The following is a 16,686-nucleotide window of genomic DNA, read 5'->3' as shown; positions in this document are numbered from 1 at the left end:
GAGGGTAGTCTTTTGGCCTGGTCACAGATACTCCATTTCTTCTTCCTGGAACATGGTAGGAGGGACTGTTTCCTGCACCCTGGAGATTAGGAGTGGCCTAGGACTTGTTTTTGCCAATTAAATGTGAGTAGTGCTTCCTGGCAACCCTAGAATTGACCTTGACACCCCATAGCCCATTCAGGAAGGCAGACATTAGCATGGAGCACAGCTCCTCCCGGCTGATACAGAAACTCTGCACGCTGAGCTGACCACGGTCCAGGCTGGGAAAGTCCCAGACAAACCAAATCCCAAATGGTCATGAGCTGGTGACTTCCTTCTCCTGTTTTAGAAGATCGGGGCCAATCTCATTCCAGCCCGACTGTGAAGCAGCTGTGGTATCACGGGGTGTGTGTCTTGGGGTTACTGTGATAAGTAACCCCAGGCACCAAGGCACCAAGGCACCAAGTCAGCCTCAGGATGTTGCAGGGAATGTGACAAACATGGTTTTGTCCTCATGACACTAACAATTCTAGTGGAGGATGGCTGATGAACTAGGAAGCAAGTAAATGAATATAATCATGTAAGAAAGATGGTGCTTGGAAGGAAATAAAGGGGCATTATGTGACAGAGACTGCACAGTTACTTTAGCTAGGATGTCAAGAAGGTCATGTGACAAGGAGCCAGCCAGACGGGACAGATGCAAGAGAGTGGGAGGCAGGAACAAGCTTTGGTATATTCAAGTCAGAGAAACAGAAAGCACTGTGGCTGGAGCACGCTGAATGAAGAGGGGATGGGTGGGAGAGGAGGACTCAGACGCGGGAGGGCCCTGCAGGGCCAGCGTAAGGAGAGCCCGCAGTGAACACAGCCGTAGATGTCAGAAACGCAAGGATGGGGCAATCACGGAAGGCTTCCCAGAGGAAGTTGCCTGAAGAACCGTCGAAGTTAGAGATGAGAGGAGGGTTGGTTCAAACCCCCCGCGTCTAGTCTTTGCCACTTCCTAGTTGTGTGGCTTTGGGCAAGTTATTTAACGTCTCTAAGCCGCAGGTTCCTCCTCTGAAAAGGCGACTAATAATAACCACCCTGCAAGGTTGTTGTGAAAATTAGTGCCTGAAACCCGGATGCCAGTGCGCTTTGATGGTGGACGTGGAGGCAGCGTGGCGTGCGGTGGAAACGCGTTGTTCCGGGGGAGGGGTTGTCCCTCCCCTTCCTTCCTCAGCCAGGTGACCAAAGGTCACCCGGCCCGACTACTGCGGCGGGGCGCCCGAGGCGGCGGGCACGCGAGGGGGCGGTCCGCGGAGGCTCCTCCCTGGACCGTCGGGCCGCGGCCGGGCCCGATAGGAGGAGCGCAGGCTGGAGCGAGAGGGTCCGTTGACAGCTGCTGACAGCTGGCAGGCGCGGGGGCCAAGAGGCGGCAGTGTCCTCAGCTCTCCGGTCCGCGATCCTGGCCGCCTTCAGGCTAAGGTACGCAGCAGCCTCCCTACCCCGAAGCTGCTTCCCTCCCCCGCAGTGCCCGCTTTCTGTCTCTTTAAGAGGTCAGCGGGTCGCCCCGCCTCTTAGGGATATGATTGGCTTCTTCCGCGGCTTGCGCCCTCTTTTTGGTGTAGCTCCATTTCTATAGGCTACTGGGGCCTGGGGGCGGGCCTGAGTGCTATAAGTAGGGGCTGTGGCTGTTTTCGCAGTTTTGGCCGAACGAAAAGGACGCGCCTGCCTTCTGGTCGCCGCTGCCGGGAAAGGTTGCATGCCGTCCTGGGGGCCGGTGGGCCCGGCGCGCTGACCGCGTTTTCCCTTTCCCGCCGTCCCCCGATTCCTGCGGAGCCGGCTGCCGGCGGCTCTTGCGCGACGCTCCCTGGCCCCGCCGCCCGCCCCAGGCGCTGGAGGCTGGAGGCCGGAGTCCCGGGGCCTGTGCCGGGTCGGCGGCGCACTCTGCGGTGGCGGATGAGCGGCCCGGGCGGCGGGGCCTGAGCACGGCCCGGGGCCCTCAGGTAAGGAGGGGACCTTATCCCCCCACACCTGGAAGGGGAGCCCCGTCGCCGCGCGTCCTGAAGCCCTACCGCGGGGCTCTCTCTCTGCCGCGGCTGGGACCACCGCTCCAGCGACGCCCCCTGGCCTCCGCTGCACTTACAGCCCCTCCCCGGCAGGGAGCTCCCAGAGCCCGGGTGCATCTAGTGACTCCCCGAGACAGCTGCGGGAGAGCCGGGAGCTGATCGGCACCTCCACCCCCATCCCCACAGCTGGACCGGGGCCCACCTGTCGCTGCCCCTTCCTCCGGGAGTGACCCCCTTCCCGCTCAGGGCGCAGCCTCAGAGGACCCCCTTGGGGAAGTTTCAGAGGGCCAAGGGGCCCCTGGGTGAGGACTCAAAGGGAGAGGCGACAGGTAATTGGGAGGCCCGGAGGGGATGGGGGTGGCAGAGCGCTCGGGGAGGGGGAGTGAGCACACCCATATAGCTGCACGGGGGCTCGGACTGGCCAGTTAGCAGGGCTGGTGGACCCTGTGGCTTGAGGCTGTGCAGGAAGAGATCTAGGCTGTGGCCCTGCATCTGGGCCTTGTCCCCGTCTACAGTGGGGCAGGATCTGCCTCCAACTTTGCCGTGGCCTTCAGCAGCCGGAGAGGGGCAGGAGGTGTTGTTTATGCGGCTGGGGCTGCTGTTGCAGGAGGGGCCTTCTGGGAGGCTCCGCAGGGGAAGGAGGGTGGAGAGTGACTTTTCCTTCTGCCTCTGTAGTAGGGATGGGGCTGGGGGTCCTCCGGGGCGATCCTTCTCCTGCTCCCCCGAAGGGCTTGGCTGCACTCTCTAAAGATTCATCTGTCCACGTTATAACATTTTGTTGAGAACTTATTCTGTGCCAGGCACTATTCTAGGGGATTGGGTCATGAGCAGCCTGGGGTGGGCAGCCAGTAAACACAAACACCCAGCTAGGGCCACTCACTTCAGATGGAGGCCAAGTGCTGTAAAGAAAACACAGGGCGGGCTAGCCGAGAGAGATGGTTAAGGAGGGCTCCGAGGAGGCCCCCTGAATGATAAGACTGGTAGAAGGGCCAGCACAAAGGCCCTGAGGTAGGAGGACGCTTAGCAGCTTGGAGAACAAGGTGGAAGCCAGAGGCTGGGGGACGGAAGGCCTGAGGCAGAGCAGCAGGCAGGGGCCAGACTGGGGGGGGCTTCCCTTCGTCCTGGGGGCTCCTGCCTGGGCTGCTGTCAGTGTACCAGGAGTGGCCTGTCTGGGACAGTGTCCACCTCCCCCTGGCCTCAAGGGTGAAGGATGAAGGGCTGGCCTCGGGCCTATGGAGCCTTCTTAATCTGTTTTGGTTCCAGGGTTTAGAAGCTCAACAATCTGCTAGTGGTCAGAAGCACTGAGGGGTGTTACAGCAACTATGAAGTATATAGCCTCTCTCTTTTGCTCAGGGCTTTCTGTCTCCCCTGGTGTTTTTCATCCAGGCCTGGTCAATCCCATTGCACAGATGAGAGATGGGAAAGCTGAGGCCCACAGAAGGGAAGATCCTCTCCAGGGGCTCATTGCAGGTCTGGCACTGCATGACTGGCGCCAGCCTGGCATCCTGCCCCATAGGCTGGCTACAGAGGGAGGGTGGGAGGGAGCTGGAGGCCCAACTGGTGGGTGGGAAGATGGCATCTGGAATGTTAACAAGGTTAGGAAAGTCCCTCCCAGGTGGAAGAAACAGTCTGTCCTAGTTTCCCTGGTCTGGAGAGGTCTGGGGTTGCCTTAGGCCACTCAGCATCCTGGAAACTCCTCTGAGAATTTCCCTTCCCCATCCCTCGAGTCTGGGCTCTACCCCTTCTCCCTGCCCTCAGCCAGCCTTCCCACTATCTCCTGTCCCCTGTCCCATCATCTGTCCCCCATTTCCTGAGCCTGCAGACCTCTTAGTTCTCTGTCACTGCCCAGGCTTCTGCCCCCATGCCCAGGAGCTTGCCTGAGGTGGGGGGAGGAGAATATGGGGCCAGTGACTTAACCCTCTTGTGCCTCTCCTTTCCTCCTCTGTACAATGGGCACAAGAGTAGTTCTTCTCATGCAGAGGCTGGTGTGATAGTTAAGAGCGTACTACATGTAAAGCACTTAGCCCTATGTCTGCGGGTAGTGTGCACTGTTTTATTTTTTATCATTGCTTCAGTTATTTTACAAGGTCTGACACATAGTGGCAATTCTGGTATGGCCAACAGTGCTTCTCTGACCAGCAGAGAACAGGCGCCAGCTGGGATCCTATTAGCAGTGTGGCCCATCAGCCCTGGCCTAGGCCTGCTGAATCAGAATCTGCACGTTCACAACACTCAGGTGTGCAAAGCATAGCTCTAGATGGAGCCCAGAGCCTTCCATCTATAGGTGGAGCAACTGACGCCCAGAGAGGGGCACTTGGCAAGTTGCCACTTGGGGGCCTGGACACTAGAGACAGACAGCCTGGCAGGTGGCTGGCGGGCCCCGAGCTTTGTCCGCGGGGGTAACAGAAGTACTTTCCTCGTCCGGCTGGGAGGGCTCAGCGAGTATGTCTGCCGCTGTCACCGAGTCCGCAGAGGCACTGGTGGGGGGAGGGCAGTCGGTACTCTTCTTCAAAAGGGGCCCTTGCACTCGGAGCCAAACCCTTCTTCCCTCTACACCCCCCAGGCCCTCCTCTGGGAAAAAAAGTGACCTTTTGTAGGCATTTACTTCTCTGTTCCTGTTTGATCCTCTGGGCAACTTTGTTGGGTAGGTGTTATTATCCCTGTGACACTCCAAGAGGAGAAATGACTCACTCAAGGTCACATAGCAAGTACGTGGCAGAGCCAGAAGTGCAACCCAGAGCTGCCTGGCTCCATAACCCATGTCAGCGAGAAGGTTTTCATTAGTGAATTAGAGAAATCAGACTCAACCGGACCTAAGTAGAGGAGGGAATTTGTTGGATTTTATACCTAAAAAGAAAGTCCAGGGGTTGCACTAACTTCAGGTGTGGCTAGATCCAGGAGCTCACATGGGGCTCTGTCTCCTGAGATGGAGTTCCATCTCTCTCAGCTCTACATTCCGCTGTGTTGGCTTTATTCTCAGGTGGGTAGCCATGTGTGGGGTCAAAGTGGTCCAGCTCTGTATAGTACCATGACACTTTTAGCAGAAAACGTATCTGTTTTACCAATTACAGCAAAAGTCTCCAGGCTGATGCTCATTGGTCAGAACAGTGGAGTATCCTGATTGGCCAGGCTTAGATCACGTGCACACTCCGAGGAATTTTGAAGGGCTTGAGTCGGCTGTACCTCAACTTCATGGACAGAGACTGGGGGGGAGCTGAGATTCCCCCCTCAGAGAAATGGGGTGCCAGACAGGCAAAACCAAGGGATGCTTCCCCCTTCAGACTCTCAATCTGATTCTTCCTGCTGCTGGGCCCTGGTCATCCTCACTGGCTTCTTTTTGCCACAAGGGACCTCTCAGCTTCTCAGCAGCTGCTGGGTGCTTGGCCTGCTCTCCGGGGCCCGCCCCTTCTGGGGTCGCTTGATACCGCGTCCTAGGCCAGAGCTGGTATTGGGCTGCTGGGACCAGAAGTTCGCTCCACAAGGAATGGTGATTGGGGCAGAGGGGGTGGTAGAATCTCTCTCCTTCAGCTCTAGTCACTTACCAGTCATCCTCTCATCCTTCTCAAGCAGAAGTCTTGATGGGGGTGGCACATACCCCTGCCAGCTGTAACGGCCTGGTGCTCAGCATGGCCACATTCACACAGCAGACCCTCAACGGCCACATGCAGGTGCAAAGAAGGGGCTTTCCTCCTGGAGGGTGTCTTTTTTTTTTTTTTTTTTAAAGATTTATTTATTTATTTGAGAGAGCGAGAAAGTACATGAGAGGGGGGAGGGTTAGATGGAGAAGCAGGCTCCTCGCTGAGCAGGGAGCCCGATGCAGGACTCGATCCAGGCTCCAGGATCATGACCTGAGCCGAAGGCAGTCGCTCAACCAACTGAGCCACCCAGGCGCCCTCCTGGAGGGTGTCTTGATGGTCAGCAAGGAAGACGTTTCTTGGGAGACTTCACCCATATTTCATCATGTGCCCTTGCTTAAACTTGCCCCCAGCAAGGAGAACACCCTTCCTGACATTGACCAGAGCCTCCCTTCAGGGCACTCTTGGCAAAGACGAAGACGATCATTCATTTGGTGGACTGTCCCACATGTTGCAGGACATGTGGCAGCCTTGGACTCTGTCCACGAAAAATCATAGCACCCCACCCCTGTCGTCCCCGTGTCAAACTGGAGCACCCCTGCGCACTGCTGAGGTGTCCGGTACTGTTCCACACTGCCCCTACCCCAAGGCCCCTAGCTACTGTAGTTGCGATTCAGCTTCTGGCCCAGGGGAGGGGCCCCTGCCTGTGCGGCAGGGCATCACGGAGGGGTGCTGGAATAAAGTTGTACCTTGATAGCTAGGGAGAAGGGGGCAGTGTTTGGTGGGGACACATTTGTAGCATTGGCCTAGCTGTTACAAAATATCCAGTGGCCAGGCCAGAAGCTACCACATCCTTGTTCTTCCCGCATTCTCTGGGGGTGTCTCTGGGCTGCTCAGGTTGGCTGACCCTCCCCAAGGCATCCCAGATCCCTCCACTCCACCCCCACTACAACCACTGGTACAGTGGCTCCTCAGTCTCCCTGCCTCCACTCTTGCCCTGCTCCAGTTCGTGTTCCCCAGCAGCCTGAGCGGTCCTCTCCACGTGGACATGGGACCCCGTTACCTGCCTTTGTGACACCCTTCTCATAGCGTTCAGAATGCAATCACATTGCATGTGGTCATATGGTCCCGTGTGACCTGGCCCTGCTTCTTGCCCTTTGAACAGGCCAAGCCTGTTTGTACCTCATGGCATTTGCATTCACTGTTCTCTCCCCGGTGTGCTCTTTGTCCAGATTTTTCCAAGCCTGGTTCCTTCTCAATTATTTAGACCTAGTGCAAATGTCAGCTTGTCTGACAATCCAGTCCAAAGCCTCTTTATATTCCAGACCTCTTTATATTCATTGGGATTCTGGCTTAGCTGTTGAAACAAAGGTCAGGATAACAAGATAGAAGATTATTCCTGCGTATTGCATGGTAGTCTGTGTGCACGCTGTGCCCACTGGCAAGGGCTGGGACCCAGACACTTCTCATTTCTCTCTTATCCTCAACACATGGTTTCAGTTTTGTGGTCTAAGATGGCTACTGTTGTTCCTGCCAGCACATCCCTGTCCCAGGCAGTAGGAAAGGAGATTGCTCGGCCTGAAACTGACCAACCCATTAAATTCACTGCTCATTTCCGATTGGATAAAACTTGGTCATGTGGCCTTAGCCAGTGGCCAGGGAAGCTCGGAAAATAGCCATTATCCTGGGAAGCCATGTGTGCACTAAAATCCATGGGCTCCAGTACTAAAGGGAAGGGTGGATGTTGAGGACCCTGGTAGTCTCTATTGTGTTACCCGTTGTTCAGTTCCACTCCTCTGTTAGCATGGTTTTCATGCTGGCTGCCTGGCTCCCCTCCTGGAATGACGGCCCTGGGAGGGCAGGTGTGTCCCAGCCCCCAGACTCATCCCTCGCTCACAGTAAGTGGTGCTGCCACCGGTGGAAGAATATGCATGAAGAATGCATCCTTCCTTCAGACCTACTATGTGTTGGGCATATGTTTTCCCTGTTGGTTTGGCCTCAAGCTGCAGATGGGGATGTGATCCCAGAGCCAGCGAGTGGCCTGTTGAGGAGAAGGACGGAGGAGCCTGAGCCCCAGTTCTCGGCCCATCTGTTTCAGTCTCCTCCCCCTTTCAATCAGAGGCAGCGCTCACGTTTCGTGGCTTGGAATGGTAGCAAGGATGCCCCTGCAGCCCTTGCCCTGCACCTGTTGCTGCTCAGGGCTCGTGTTAGTGACAGCACAAGCATGGCTGCCTGTGGCATTTGCAGATCCTTGCAACAGGGTGCTCAGCGGCCCGGGCTGCTCCTTGCTGAATGGGAGACCTGCGCTCGTGGAGTGTAAACAGAACACATCTTTCTAATTTTTTAAAACTTACTGATGTGTAACCCATACAGAAGAGTGCACAGATCATAGGTGGGTGACTCAATAAATTTTGCCATGGTGAGCACACCTGTGTACCCCCCAGTCAAGCACCAGAAGCTGGTGTTCCCCACCCCCCACTATGCCCTCCATCCTCCACAAAGGTGACCCTCACCTGGATCTTTGTGTGGGGTCAGGCCGCACACGTGCATTTGTAACTGGCCCCGTTCAGCCCCATATCTGTGAGGCCCTTTCCTGTTGCTGCCCATAGCAGTAGCCTATTCTTTCTCTTTCTGTTTCACTGTGTATGTGAGCGCCACCACATACGTGTGCGTACTGCTGATGGTGGGCCTCTGGACCGTTGCTAGCCTGGGGCTGTTACAAATGTACCCAGAAGTGAAGACTCTAGGTCATAAGGCCTCATCTGTCCCAGTCATCATTTTTTTTTTTTTTTAAAGATTTTATTTATTTGAGAGAGAGAGAATGAGAGACAGAGAGCATGAGAGGGAGGAAGGTCAGAGGGAGAAGCAGACTCCCTGCCGAGCAGGGAGCCCGATGCGGGACTCGATCCAGGGATTCCAGGATCATGACTTGAGCCGAAGACAGTCGCTTAACCAACTGAGCCACCAGGCGCCCCCCAGTCATCATTTTAATGCTGGCATCTGTTATGTCCTGGTGCCCAGGCCACGCCTCGCTCACCTGCCCTGCACCCCCTGAGCTCCCTGAGGAAGTCCCTGCTGCTGTCAGTGTGGGCCCCACTCCTCTGCTCCTGTCCCTGAGAGCCCAGAGACCTGGGAGCCCGCCTTGTCCAGGGTGGCTCCCAGGGCCCCAGTCCACCAGCTCTCCTGTCTTCTAGGCTGGACTTCTAACCTCTCATTCGGAGGTGCTTGGCTGTGGGCTCCCCTGCTGATTCTCGTTTCCCCCCGCAGCCCCCCATCCCCGCCTTTGCAGACACAGCTCCCTCTGCAGTGGCCCCCCCTACAGTGGCCCTCCCCACCCCCCCCCCCCCCCCACAGTGGCCCCCTCTGCCGTGCCTCTCCTTCCCTCCCCTTCTCTGCTTAGAGACCTCCGTGCGTCTTCCTGGCACAGTGCATGTCCCCCCGATTGCGTCTCCCTTTCCAAGGTGGCAGCAGAGGATGACAAGCGGTGTGGTCTGCCTGAGTTGTGCGTGATGCCCCACTCTGGGGCTCGGTGGCTGTGTAATTGCACACCGTCAGTCACTGGGCCTCCTGTGGGCCTTGCGCCAAGGACTCCGGACTGTGCGTGCGTGGGCTGTAGGAGGCGCTTAGACATCAGTGCCCACCACAGCCTCCCAGGGTGGACGCTGTTGTTAGGCCCATTCCAGGGGCAGGGGGACCCTGGCTCCTTGCCCTTCTGCTCCCTGTCTGTCCCCAGGACTCCCAGGATCGGGGCGATGAGCTGGGGTCATGCCGAGTAGCTTACTTTGCTGTACCTGGCACAGTGTAAGGCTCAATCACTGGGAGTGGCATTTCCTGTGTGTGGGTCATGAGACAGAGGCTGAGGCAGGGGACTGGGCCCCTGTCCCGGCGTTGTGTTGTGGCATGTGGGGGGGCCACACCTCACCCTCCGCCTGGTGGGTGGGAGAGTGGTCCACAGGCCCACTGTAGGGAGCTGCTCTTGGGTCCCTGAGACCAGAGACCAAGGCCCTGCGCTGCTCACATGGGGGCTTTCACTCCTCCAGGGCCGGCTGCTGGCAGGATGGGCATCCTGGAAGGGGTGATTTGGGCCAACGGGAGCACAGCCCTGCCCCCACCCGTGGCACCCAACATCAGCGTGCCGCACCGCTGTCTGCTGCTGCTCTATGAGGATATCGGAACCTCCAGGTGAGGCAGCCCGTGGCCCTGAGTGGGTCTCCCCCGTGCGTGCGTGCGTGCGTGCGTACGTACATAGGTGTGTGATGGGGGGCAGTGCCGAGGGGTCGCAGACAGAACCTTACCAGTCGGCTGGTTTCTGTACCCATCTGCTAGGGTCCGGTACTGGGACCTCTTGCTGCTCATCCCCAATGTGCTCTTCTTCATCTTCCTGCTCTGGAAGCTTCCATTCGCTCGGGCCAAGATCCGCATCACCTCCAGCCCCATTTTTATCACCTTCTATATCCTGGTGAGTTCACTCCAACTGGCTTAAGTGAAAAAGGGAATTATTAACTGCTTCTGTAATGAAAACCAGCTTCAGACGTGGCTGGATCCAGGGGTAGATGGACATCATTAGGACTCTGTCTCTCTGCCTGTCTGCTCTCCTCTGGCCTTGTCTCAGATGTGCTCTCCCTTGCCTGGTGTCAAAAATAGCCAAGAGCAGCTGTGAGCTAACATCCTGCCTCCCTGCCAATACCAGCCAAAGAGGAGTGGTGCTAGTGTAGACCTGGGACTCCCTCTGACTGGCCCACCTTGGATCCCCTGTTGGTCCCTGAGCCAGTCACTGTGACTAGCTGGGAGGGGGCACTCTGAGGCTAGGAGGGTAGGGTCAACTCAGCCAGGCTCTGTAGACTGAGGAGGGTGGTGGTCCCTGGAGGAAAACTGGGGAGCCGTTTGTAGAGGGCAGGGGAAGAGATGCTGGCTGGTGGAAGAAATGCCCACTGCCACCTCCATCTGTCTGTCTGTCCATCCAGCCGTCCATCCCCGTTGGGTTCTGTGAGACCTCTTTGGAGCAGACTTCCTGCCTGTCGGGAGACCCCGAGTTCTCATCATTCAGTGGAACTGGTGTGGGCTGCCTGGGAGAGGTAGTAGGGCTGTGGTTGGGAAGGCGGCCCCGGGTATGGGCTCCAGGTGTGGGTTCCGGGTGCAGACTGTCCAGCTCCCGTCCTTCAGGGCTCCGGCCTGACTGACCGGAGTCCTCCCCTCTTCTGCCTCTTAGTTACCACTCCCTGAGAGCTGAGTGGCTCCTTGGGCCTCCTCTTTGTGGCCTGGCTCAGAACTTCACAGTCAGAGGAGTTGCCAGTGGGCAGGCAGGGGCAGGAGAGGCTGTGGGGAACCCCTGGAGGCTGCTGGTGGAGGCCCCAGGGGCTGCCGGCTGATCGGAGCCCCCGCCCCCGAGAGTTGGTGGTGGGCAGGGGTGGGCATTGAGGCCTGCTTTCTTCTCTCTCCCACTGCTTCTCTGACTCGTTACTGTATTTATTGAACAGATAAGCAGGCAGGCAGATGCCCTTTCTGGGGGAGCATGAGGGGAGAAGGGACCCAGGGCTGAGGCCTGGGAGCATGAGGCAGGGCCAGGAGACTCAGCACTGCCCCTGCCCTCTTATTCCTGGGGACTTCTTTCTAGAGAGCTCAGGAGACAGTGGTGAGCACCGGCTGTGCTGGATGACCTTGGGCTGGTGGCTTGGCTCTCTGTGCCTCGGTGGCCCCCTTCCCACACCATGTGTGCTGGGCCTGCTTTAGCTTGTGGCGGTCCTGTGAGCACCGGAGAAGACAGCGTGCATAGCTCTAGCCCGGTGGCAGCCTGGTATGCAGTAGGCACATGGCAGTTTGTTGCTTCTATAGCCTACCCTGTTTAGTGGTGTCAGTCTCCCCAAGGGTTCCATATGATTTTTGTGGCACAAAGGACAGACTGTGCATGGATCTGGACTCTTCTGTTTGCATATGTCAGAAAACCAAAGTGACTCACAGAAGCTGGAGGGAGTGTATTAATGGAGAAACTGACAAGTCCCAGGGCTTCAGGCATGGCTGGATTCAGGGGCTCCATAAGGCCGTGGGGGCACAGTCTCAGTGTCCCTCTCAGCTGGGGTTTCTCCAATGGCCCTGTCTCTCGCAGTCTCATGTTCATGGAGCCAGGCAGCCCCAGCATCTCCAGGCTTGCAACCCTGCCTCCCCCCAGCTTCCTTTCCCAGTGGCTGTGCTTGGTGTCCTGGCTGTGCCTGTCACTAGACTCCCTTGGGTCCCACCCCCATCCCCAAATCAGGGAATGGCATGTGCCGAATGGCTAGCCCTGGGTTACAGGCCCATCCTTGAAGCTGGGGCGGGGGGGCAGGCCCCCCACCCCCCCACCCCAAGCAATGTGAGAGGAAGGAGGCTGTTGCCAGAGGAAGAGTGGATACCGGATGACAAAATCCGTCGATGCTGAGCACAGGCACTTCTGCAAGACGTGCTGGGGCAGCAGCCTTCCCCAGGGTCAGGGTCTCTTCCCTGCAGCCTCCTTCCCCCCATGGCTTGGGATTAAAAGCTCTAATAACACGAAGCTAAAGGCAAATGTGTACCTAGCCCTTACCGGGTGCCAGGCTCACTTCCGCTACATCAATTTATCCATTTGCTCCTCCCAACCATCAAATACAGTAGGTGCTAGTTTTACCCCCTTTCATAGATGAGGAAACTGAGGCACGGAGGTGTAGCTCCTCGGCCGAGGTCACAGAGGCAGGAAGCAGCAGGGCTGGCATTCGATCCTGGCAGTGGGGCTCCACCACGTTACCCCTATTAGCCATTCCAAGGCTGCCGGTGTAGCCAGGAAACTGAGGCCCGAGAGGGAAAGGCCAGGCGGAGGTTACCGGCAGTGGAGGATCTCCCCACCTCCCTGCATCCCACTCCTGACTCTTCTGGTTTGGAATCCTTCTGTTCTCAAAGAATCCAAGGCTCCTGCAGAGGCCCTGCAACTCGCAGAGGTCTTGTTCCCTGACCCCATCATGGCATCCCCACTCTCGCCCCACCAGGTGTTCGTGGTGGCGCTGGTGGGCATCGCCCGGGCCGTGGTGTCCATGACGGTCAGCACCTCGGATGCTGCGACTGTTGCCGATAAGGTGTGGCTGGGCCTGCCAAAAAGGGCGGGGGGGATGCTGGGCGCTGGGGAGAGGGGTGACTGGGCCCCCAGGCTGACACTCTGCCCGCTCTATGTCCAGATCCTGTGGGAGATTACCCGCTTCTTCCTGTTGGCCATCGAGCTGAGTGTGGTCATCCTGGGCCTTGCCTTTGGTGCGTGTGCTGCTCGGCCAGCGCTCTCCCTGTCCCTCCCTAGCGGGCACCGACCCCACCACGGTCACCCGGCTGGCTCCCGCTGACTGACCAGCACGTTTCTTCCAGGTCACCTGGAGAGCAAGTCAAGCATCAAGCGGGTGCTGGCCATCACCACGGTGCTGTCCCTGGCCTACTCTGTCACCCAGGTAAGAGGGGAAGTGGGGCAGGTACAGCTCTGGGGTCCCCCTGGAGGAGGCCAGGGGTCACTGAAGGCCAAGCATCCCCTGCTCCCTGGTTCTGGGTCCAGGTTTAAACGTTTATTAGGTGCAGTGTTCTCAAACTTTAAATGCGCCTAAGGAATCACCTGGGGTGCTTGTTTACAAGGCAGGTTCTTCCCACCCTCCCCACCATTCCAATCCACTTCCAATTCCAGGCTGGGGTGGGAACGTGGAGGATGCTTAGAACCTGCTGTTGTAACAAGCAGCCTAGGTAGGGCACATACAGGTTTGCAGACCACACACAGAGCTGCACATCTAGAGGCTCCTTCCTTAGGAGCCTGCTCCGGGTGTTGGAGCTAGGTGGGTAGGGAGCAGGGCAAGGCCAGGGAGCAGTCCGAACAGGGAACTCTGAAGGCCAGGCTGGGGAGCTGGGCTTGGTGTGCTGGAGGGTTCTGGGTACTTTGTATCAGGGAGCCCCCTAGGAGGGGGCTTTCCATGTGGCAGGAGACTGAGGCCCTCCCCTGCCTGCCCCTGCAGGGGACACTGGAGATCCTGTACCCTGACGCCCACCTGTCGGCTGAGGACTTCAACATCTACGGGCATGGAGGCCGCCAGTTCTGGCTGGTCAGCTCCTGCTTCTTCTTCCTGGTGAGGCTTAGGGTGCCCCCACCCCTTTCTGGGTCTCGGCACCCTGGGGGTGGCCACATGAACCTAGAGCCTGAGGCGGGCCTGAATGTCTTGGTCCTGGGCTTAGCTCTGGGCCTGGTGTGCCCAGCATCCTTCTCAGTCCTGCTCTGTCTCTGCAGGTCTACTCTCTGGTGGTTGTGCTCCCCAAGACCCCGCTGAAGGAGCGCATCTCCCTGCCTTGTAAGCAGCTGGTGGGTGGCTCTGGCACAGGGCTGGGTGCAGGGCAGGGTCTGTTTGGGCAACTGTGACTCTCCTGCTGGAGAGCCCTTGGTGAGAGGGAGGGGTCCTCCTGGGGGCCCAAAGGGCTCAGGTGACACGCTGGGGATGAAGGGCGGAGGCAAGAGCAGGGCCTCACAGTCCCCAACCCCCCCCAGCGCGAAGGAGTTTCTACGTGTATGCGGGCATCCTGGCGCTGCTCAACCTGCTGCAGGGGCTGGGAAGCGCGCTACTCTGCGCCGACATCATCGAGGGGCTCTGGTAGGTGGGGCGGGGCACGGGGTGTCCGCTGGCTCGGGTGTGGGACGAGGCCTGAGTGGGAGCGGCGCACAGGGGGAGGCTAAGCCCAGGTCCCATCCAGAGGGGGCCCCTCCCTGACCTGCTCCTCCTGCCCCCCAGCTGTGTAGATGCCACCACATTTCTCTACTTCAGCTTCTTTGCGCCCCTCATCTACGTGGCCTTCCTCCGGGGCTTCTTTGGGTGAGTCTTCCCACGGGGATGGGGGGCGCGGGGAGCCGGGGGCGGCGCGGGCAGGTAGGGGGCGTGGGACAGGGGTGGTAGCTGGTGCCTGGCTTGCCACCCAGGGGCTGGTGGATTGAGGGCCGCGGGCGCCCCCGCGTGGCTGCCTATGGAACTGCGCCTCCAGCTCCCTGCGCATGCGCATCCTCAGCCTCAGGGTCCTGCGCCTCCCTCCTCCCAGTTCAGGCTTGGACACCGGGAAGGATGAGGCAGATGAAGTGTGTATGTCTGTACTTACACATGCATACACACATATATACATATGCACACATGCGTACACCTACATACATATACACATTTTATATGCAACACACACAGATATATATACACTTTCCCCACAAGAGAGTGTCTATGCACATGGTTCTACACTGGCTTGCTTTTCATTTTAGAATACTTGGCTCACTCTTTCAGCAAGCATTCATTGAGCACCTACTAGGTGTTGGGCACTGCTGCAGCTGCCACACACAACAGGGAACAAAGAAGACACAAATCACCACGCTCACGGATTCTAGCTGGGAGTGGCCGGGGAGAGGAGCAGGGTTGCGGGAGGCGGGCGTGTAGTGGAGCATAGCGTGAGGTGCACATTGGTGCCCGTGTGTGTTTGGAGGCGTGGCAGGGAGATGAGATGCTAAGGACATGGGGGATTGAGGGTTGGATCCTGGGCCCCTGATGTGGCAGAAGTGCTGGGTCCGAGGAGGTGCGGGGGATCTGACAGGGGGAATGCCGGGAGAGGGCATCAGAGGTGGGGTGAGAGGGGCTAGACTGGCTCTCAGCCCAGCCCTGATCTGTGTGGGACCTTGTACACGCATTTATGTCTCTGGCCTTGGGCTCCTTTTTGTAAATTGGGTACAGCGCTTCCCTGTCAGAGTTATCCTGAGGATTGAGGGACTAAGTAAGTGCAAAGTAGGTGGTCATAAAAGCTGCAAGGGTGGAGGGTTGCAGCTGGTGTTTGCTGAGCACCTTAGGCCAGAATTTACCTCTGTTTACCCTCTGCTAAGAGCTTCTCGAGGTCAGAGTTATACCCATTTTACAGTGAGAAACAGGCAAGTGAGAAACTTATCCTTGTCTGAGCTCACACGTGGGCTGAGTTTTAAAACAAGTCCCACTGGACTCCAGAGTCCAAGCTTTGGGGACCTCCTGGGGTGGCCGTTAGGCAGCAAGCCTTGTTCAGAGAAGGAAGCCTTCCTAACCAAACAGTGGGGCTCCCCTGCCCCTCGCCCCTCCCCACCAGCTCGGAGCCCAAGATCCTCTTCTCCTACAAATGCCAAGCGGACGAGGCCGAGGAACCGGACGTGCACCTGCCCCAGCCCTACGCCGTGGCCCGGCGGGGAGGCCCCGAGACAGCAGGGGCTGCTAGCACACAGTTTGACTCGGCCGGTGGGGCAGCCTGCCTAGACGACGTTGCGTCCATGCCCTGCCACACGGGCAGCATCAACAGCACAGACAGTGAGCGCTGGAAGGTTGTCAGTGCCTGAGTATGACCACCGTGGCCGGGAGGCCTGCTGGGGCCTGTGCAGGCCAGGCTGGAGAGAAGACCAGGGAGCGCCAAGTCGCTGGGGGAGGAGGACGAGGTCACGGGACCTTCTGTGGGCAGTAGCCCCGCGCAGGCCCTGTCTCGCCTTCTGTGCCTCCAGTTGCCTTTGGCCACCTCTGCTCTAGCTGGGGGCTGCTTCCCCCTTCCCCCTTCCACCTGCCCTCTCCCTGCTCAGCAACATGGCCCAGACTCTGATCTCTCAGGGCCAGGCCTGGCTAGGCTGGCTGAGGGCACCTCCTTTCTCCAAAGCCTGGGCACCCAGGACCGGTCTGGCCCTTCTCATCCCTCTGCCTCCTCCCCATGGCGCTTTGGCCTCCTCAAAGCCCACTCCGGTGGGTGGGCTGAAGTGTGTATATTTTCTTGATCTATTTTTTAATAAAAAACAAAAGGAGCAGAAGGTGCGGCTGTGGAGGTTCCTCTTAGGAGCCCGAGGGCTGGGGTGAGAACCTGCGACAATCAGAGGTCCTGGCAGGTCCCTCTGCGTCCTGAGCCCTGGGAGGCTCTGGGCTCCTTTTGCTCAACGGAGAAACACTGGCCAGTGCCCAGGCCCTAGGCTGGCTGCTGGGGAAGTGGGGGGCAATCGGATCCCAGTGCTCCGTGTCCCAGGCGCTTGTCCGAGCAGACAAGAGGGACGTGGAAAGGGAACCATGGTTCTGTGAGCAGCTGTTTCCCCACCCGGT

General features: G+C 58.3%; 1 protein-coding gene across 2 annotated transcripts; it reads left to right on the top strand.

The window, feature by feature from the left end:
• Positions 1-1,288: 1,288 nt before the first annotated feature.
• TPRA1 (transmembrane protein adipocyte associated 1) lies at positions 1,289-16,397 on the top strand. 2 transcript variants are annotated; one of them, XM_021694983.1, is made up of 11 exons: positions 1,289-1,440; positions 9,640-9,781; positions 9,926-10,058; positions 12,592-12,678; positions 12,778-12,850; positions 12,959-13,038; positions 13,588-13,698; positions 13,857-13,917; positions 14,112-14,214; positions 14,353-14,433; positions 15,704-16,397. In XM_021694983.1, the coding sequence occupies exons 2-11, from the start codon at positions 9,657-9,659 to the stop codon at positions 15,945-15,947; spliced, it is 1,098 nt and encodes a 365-aa protein (XP_021550658.1). In that variant the 5' UTR covers positions 1,289-1,440; positions 9,640-9,656; the 3' UTR covers positions 15,948-16,397. The 2 variants fall into 2 exon arrangements, with proteins under 2 accessions (XP_021550658.1, XP_021550657.1); XM_021694982.1 differs by lacking the exon at positions 1,289-1,440 and adding an exon at positions 1,671-1,961.
• Positions 16,398-16,686: the final 289 nt, after the last annotated feature.

The sequence above is a fragment of the Neomonachus schauinslandi genome, chromosome 1, assembly GCF_002201575.2.
Source record: "Neomonachus schauinslandi chromosome 1, ASM220157v2, whole genome shotgun sequence".
NCBI lineage: Eukaryota > Metazoa > Chordata > Mammalia > Carnivora > Phocidae > Neomonachus > Neomonachus schauinslandi.
The sequence above is the reverse complement of the archived record's forward strand: the minus strand, read 5'-3'. Positions and strand labels throughout refer to the sequence as shown.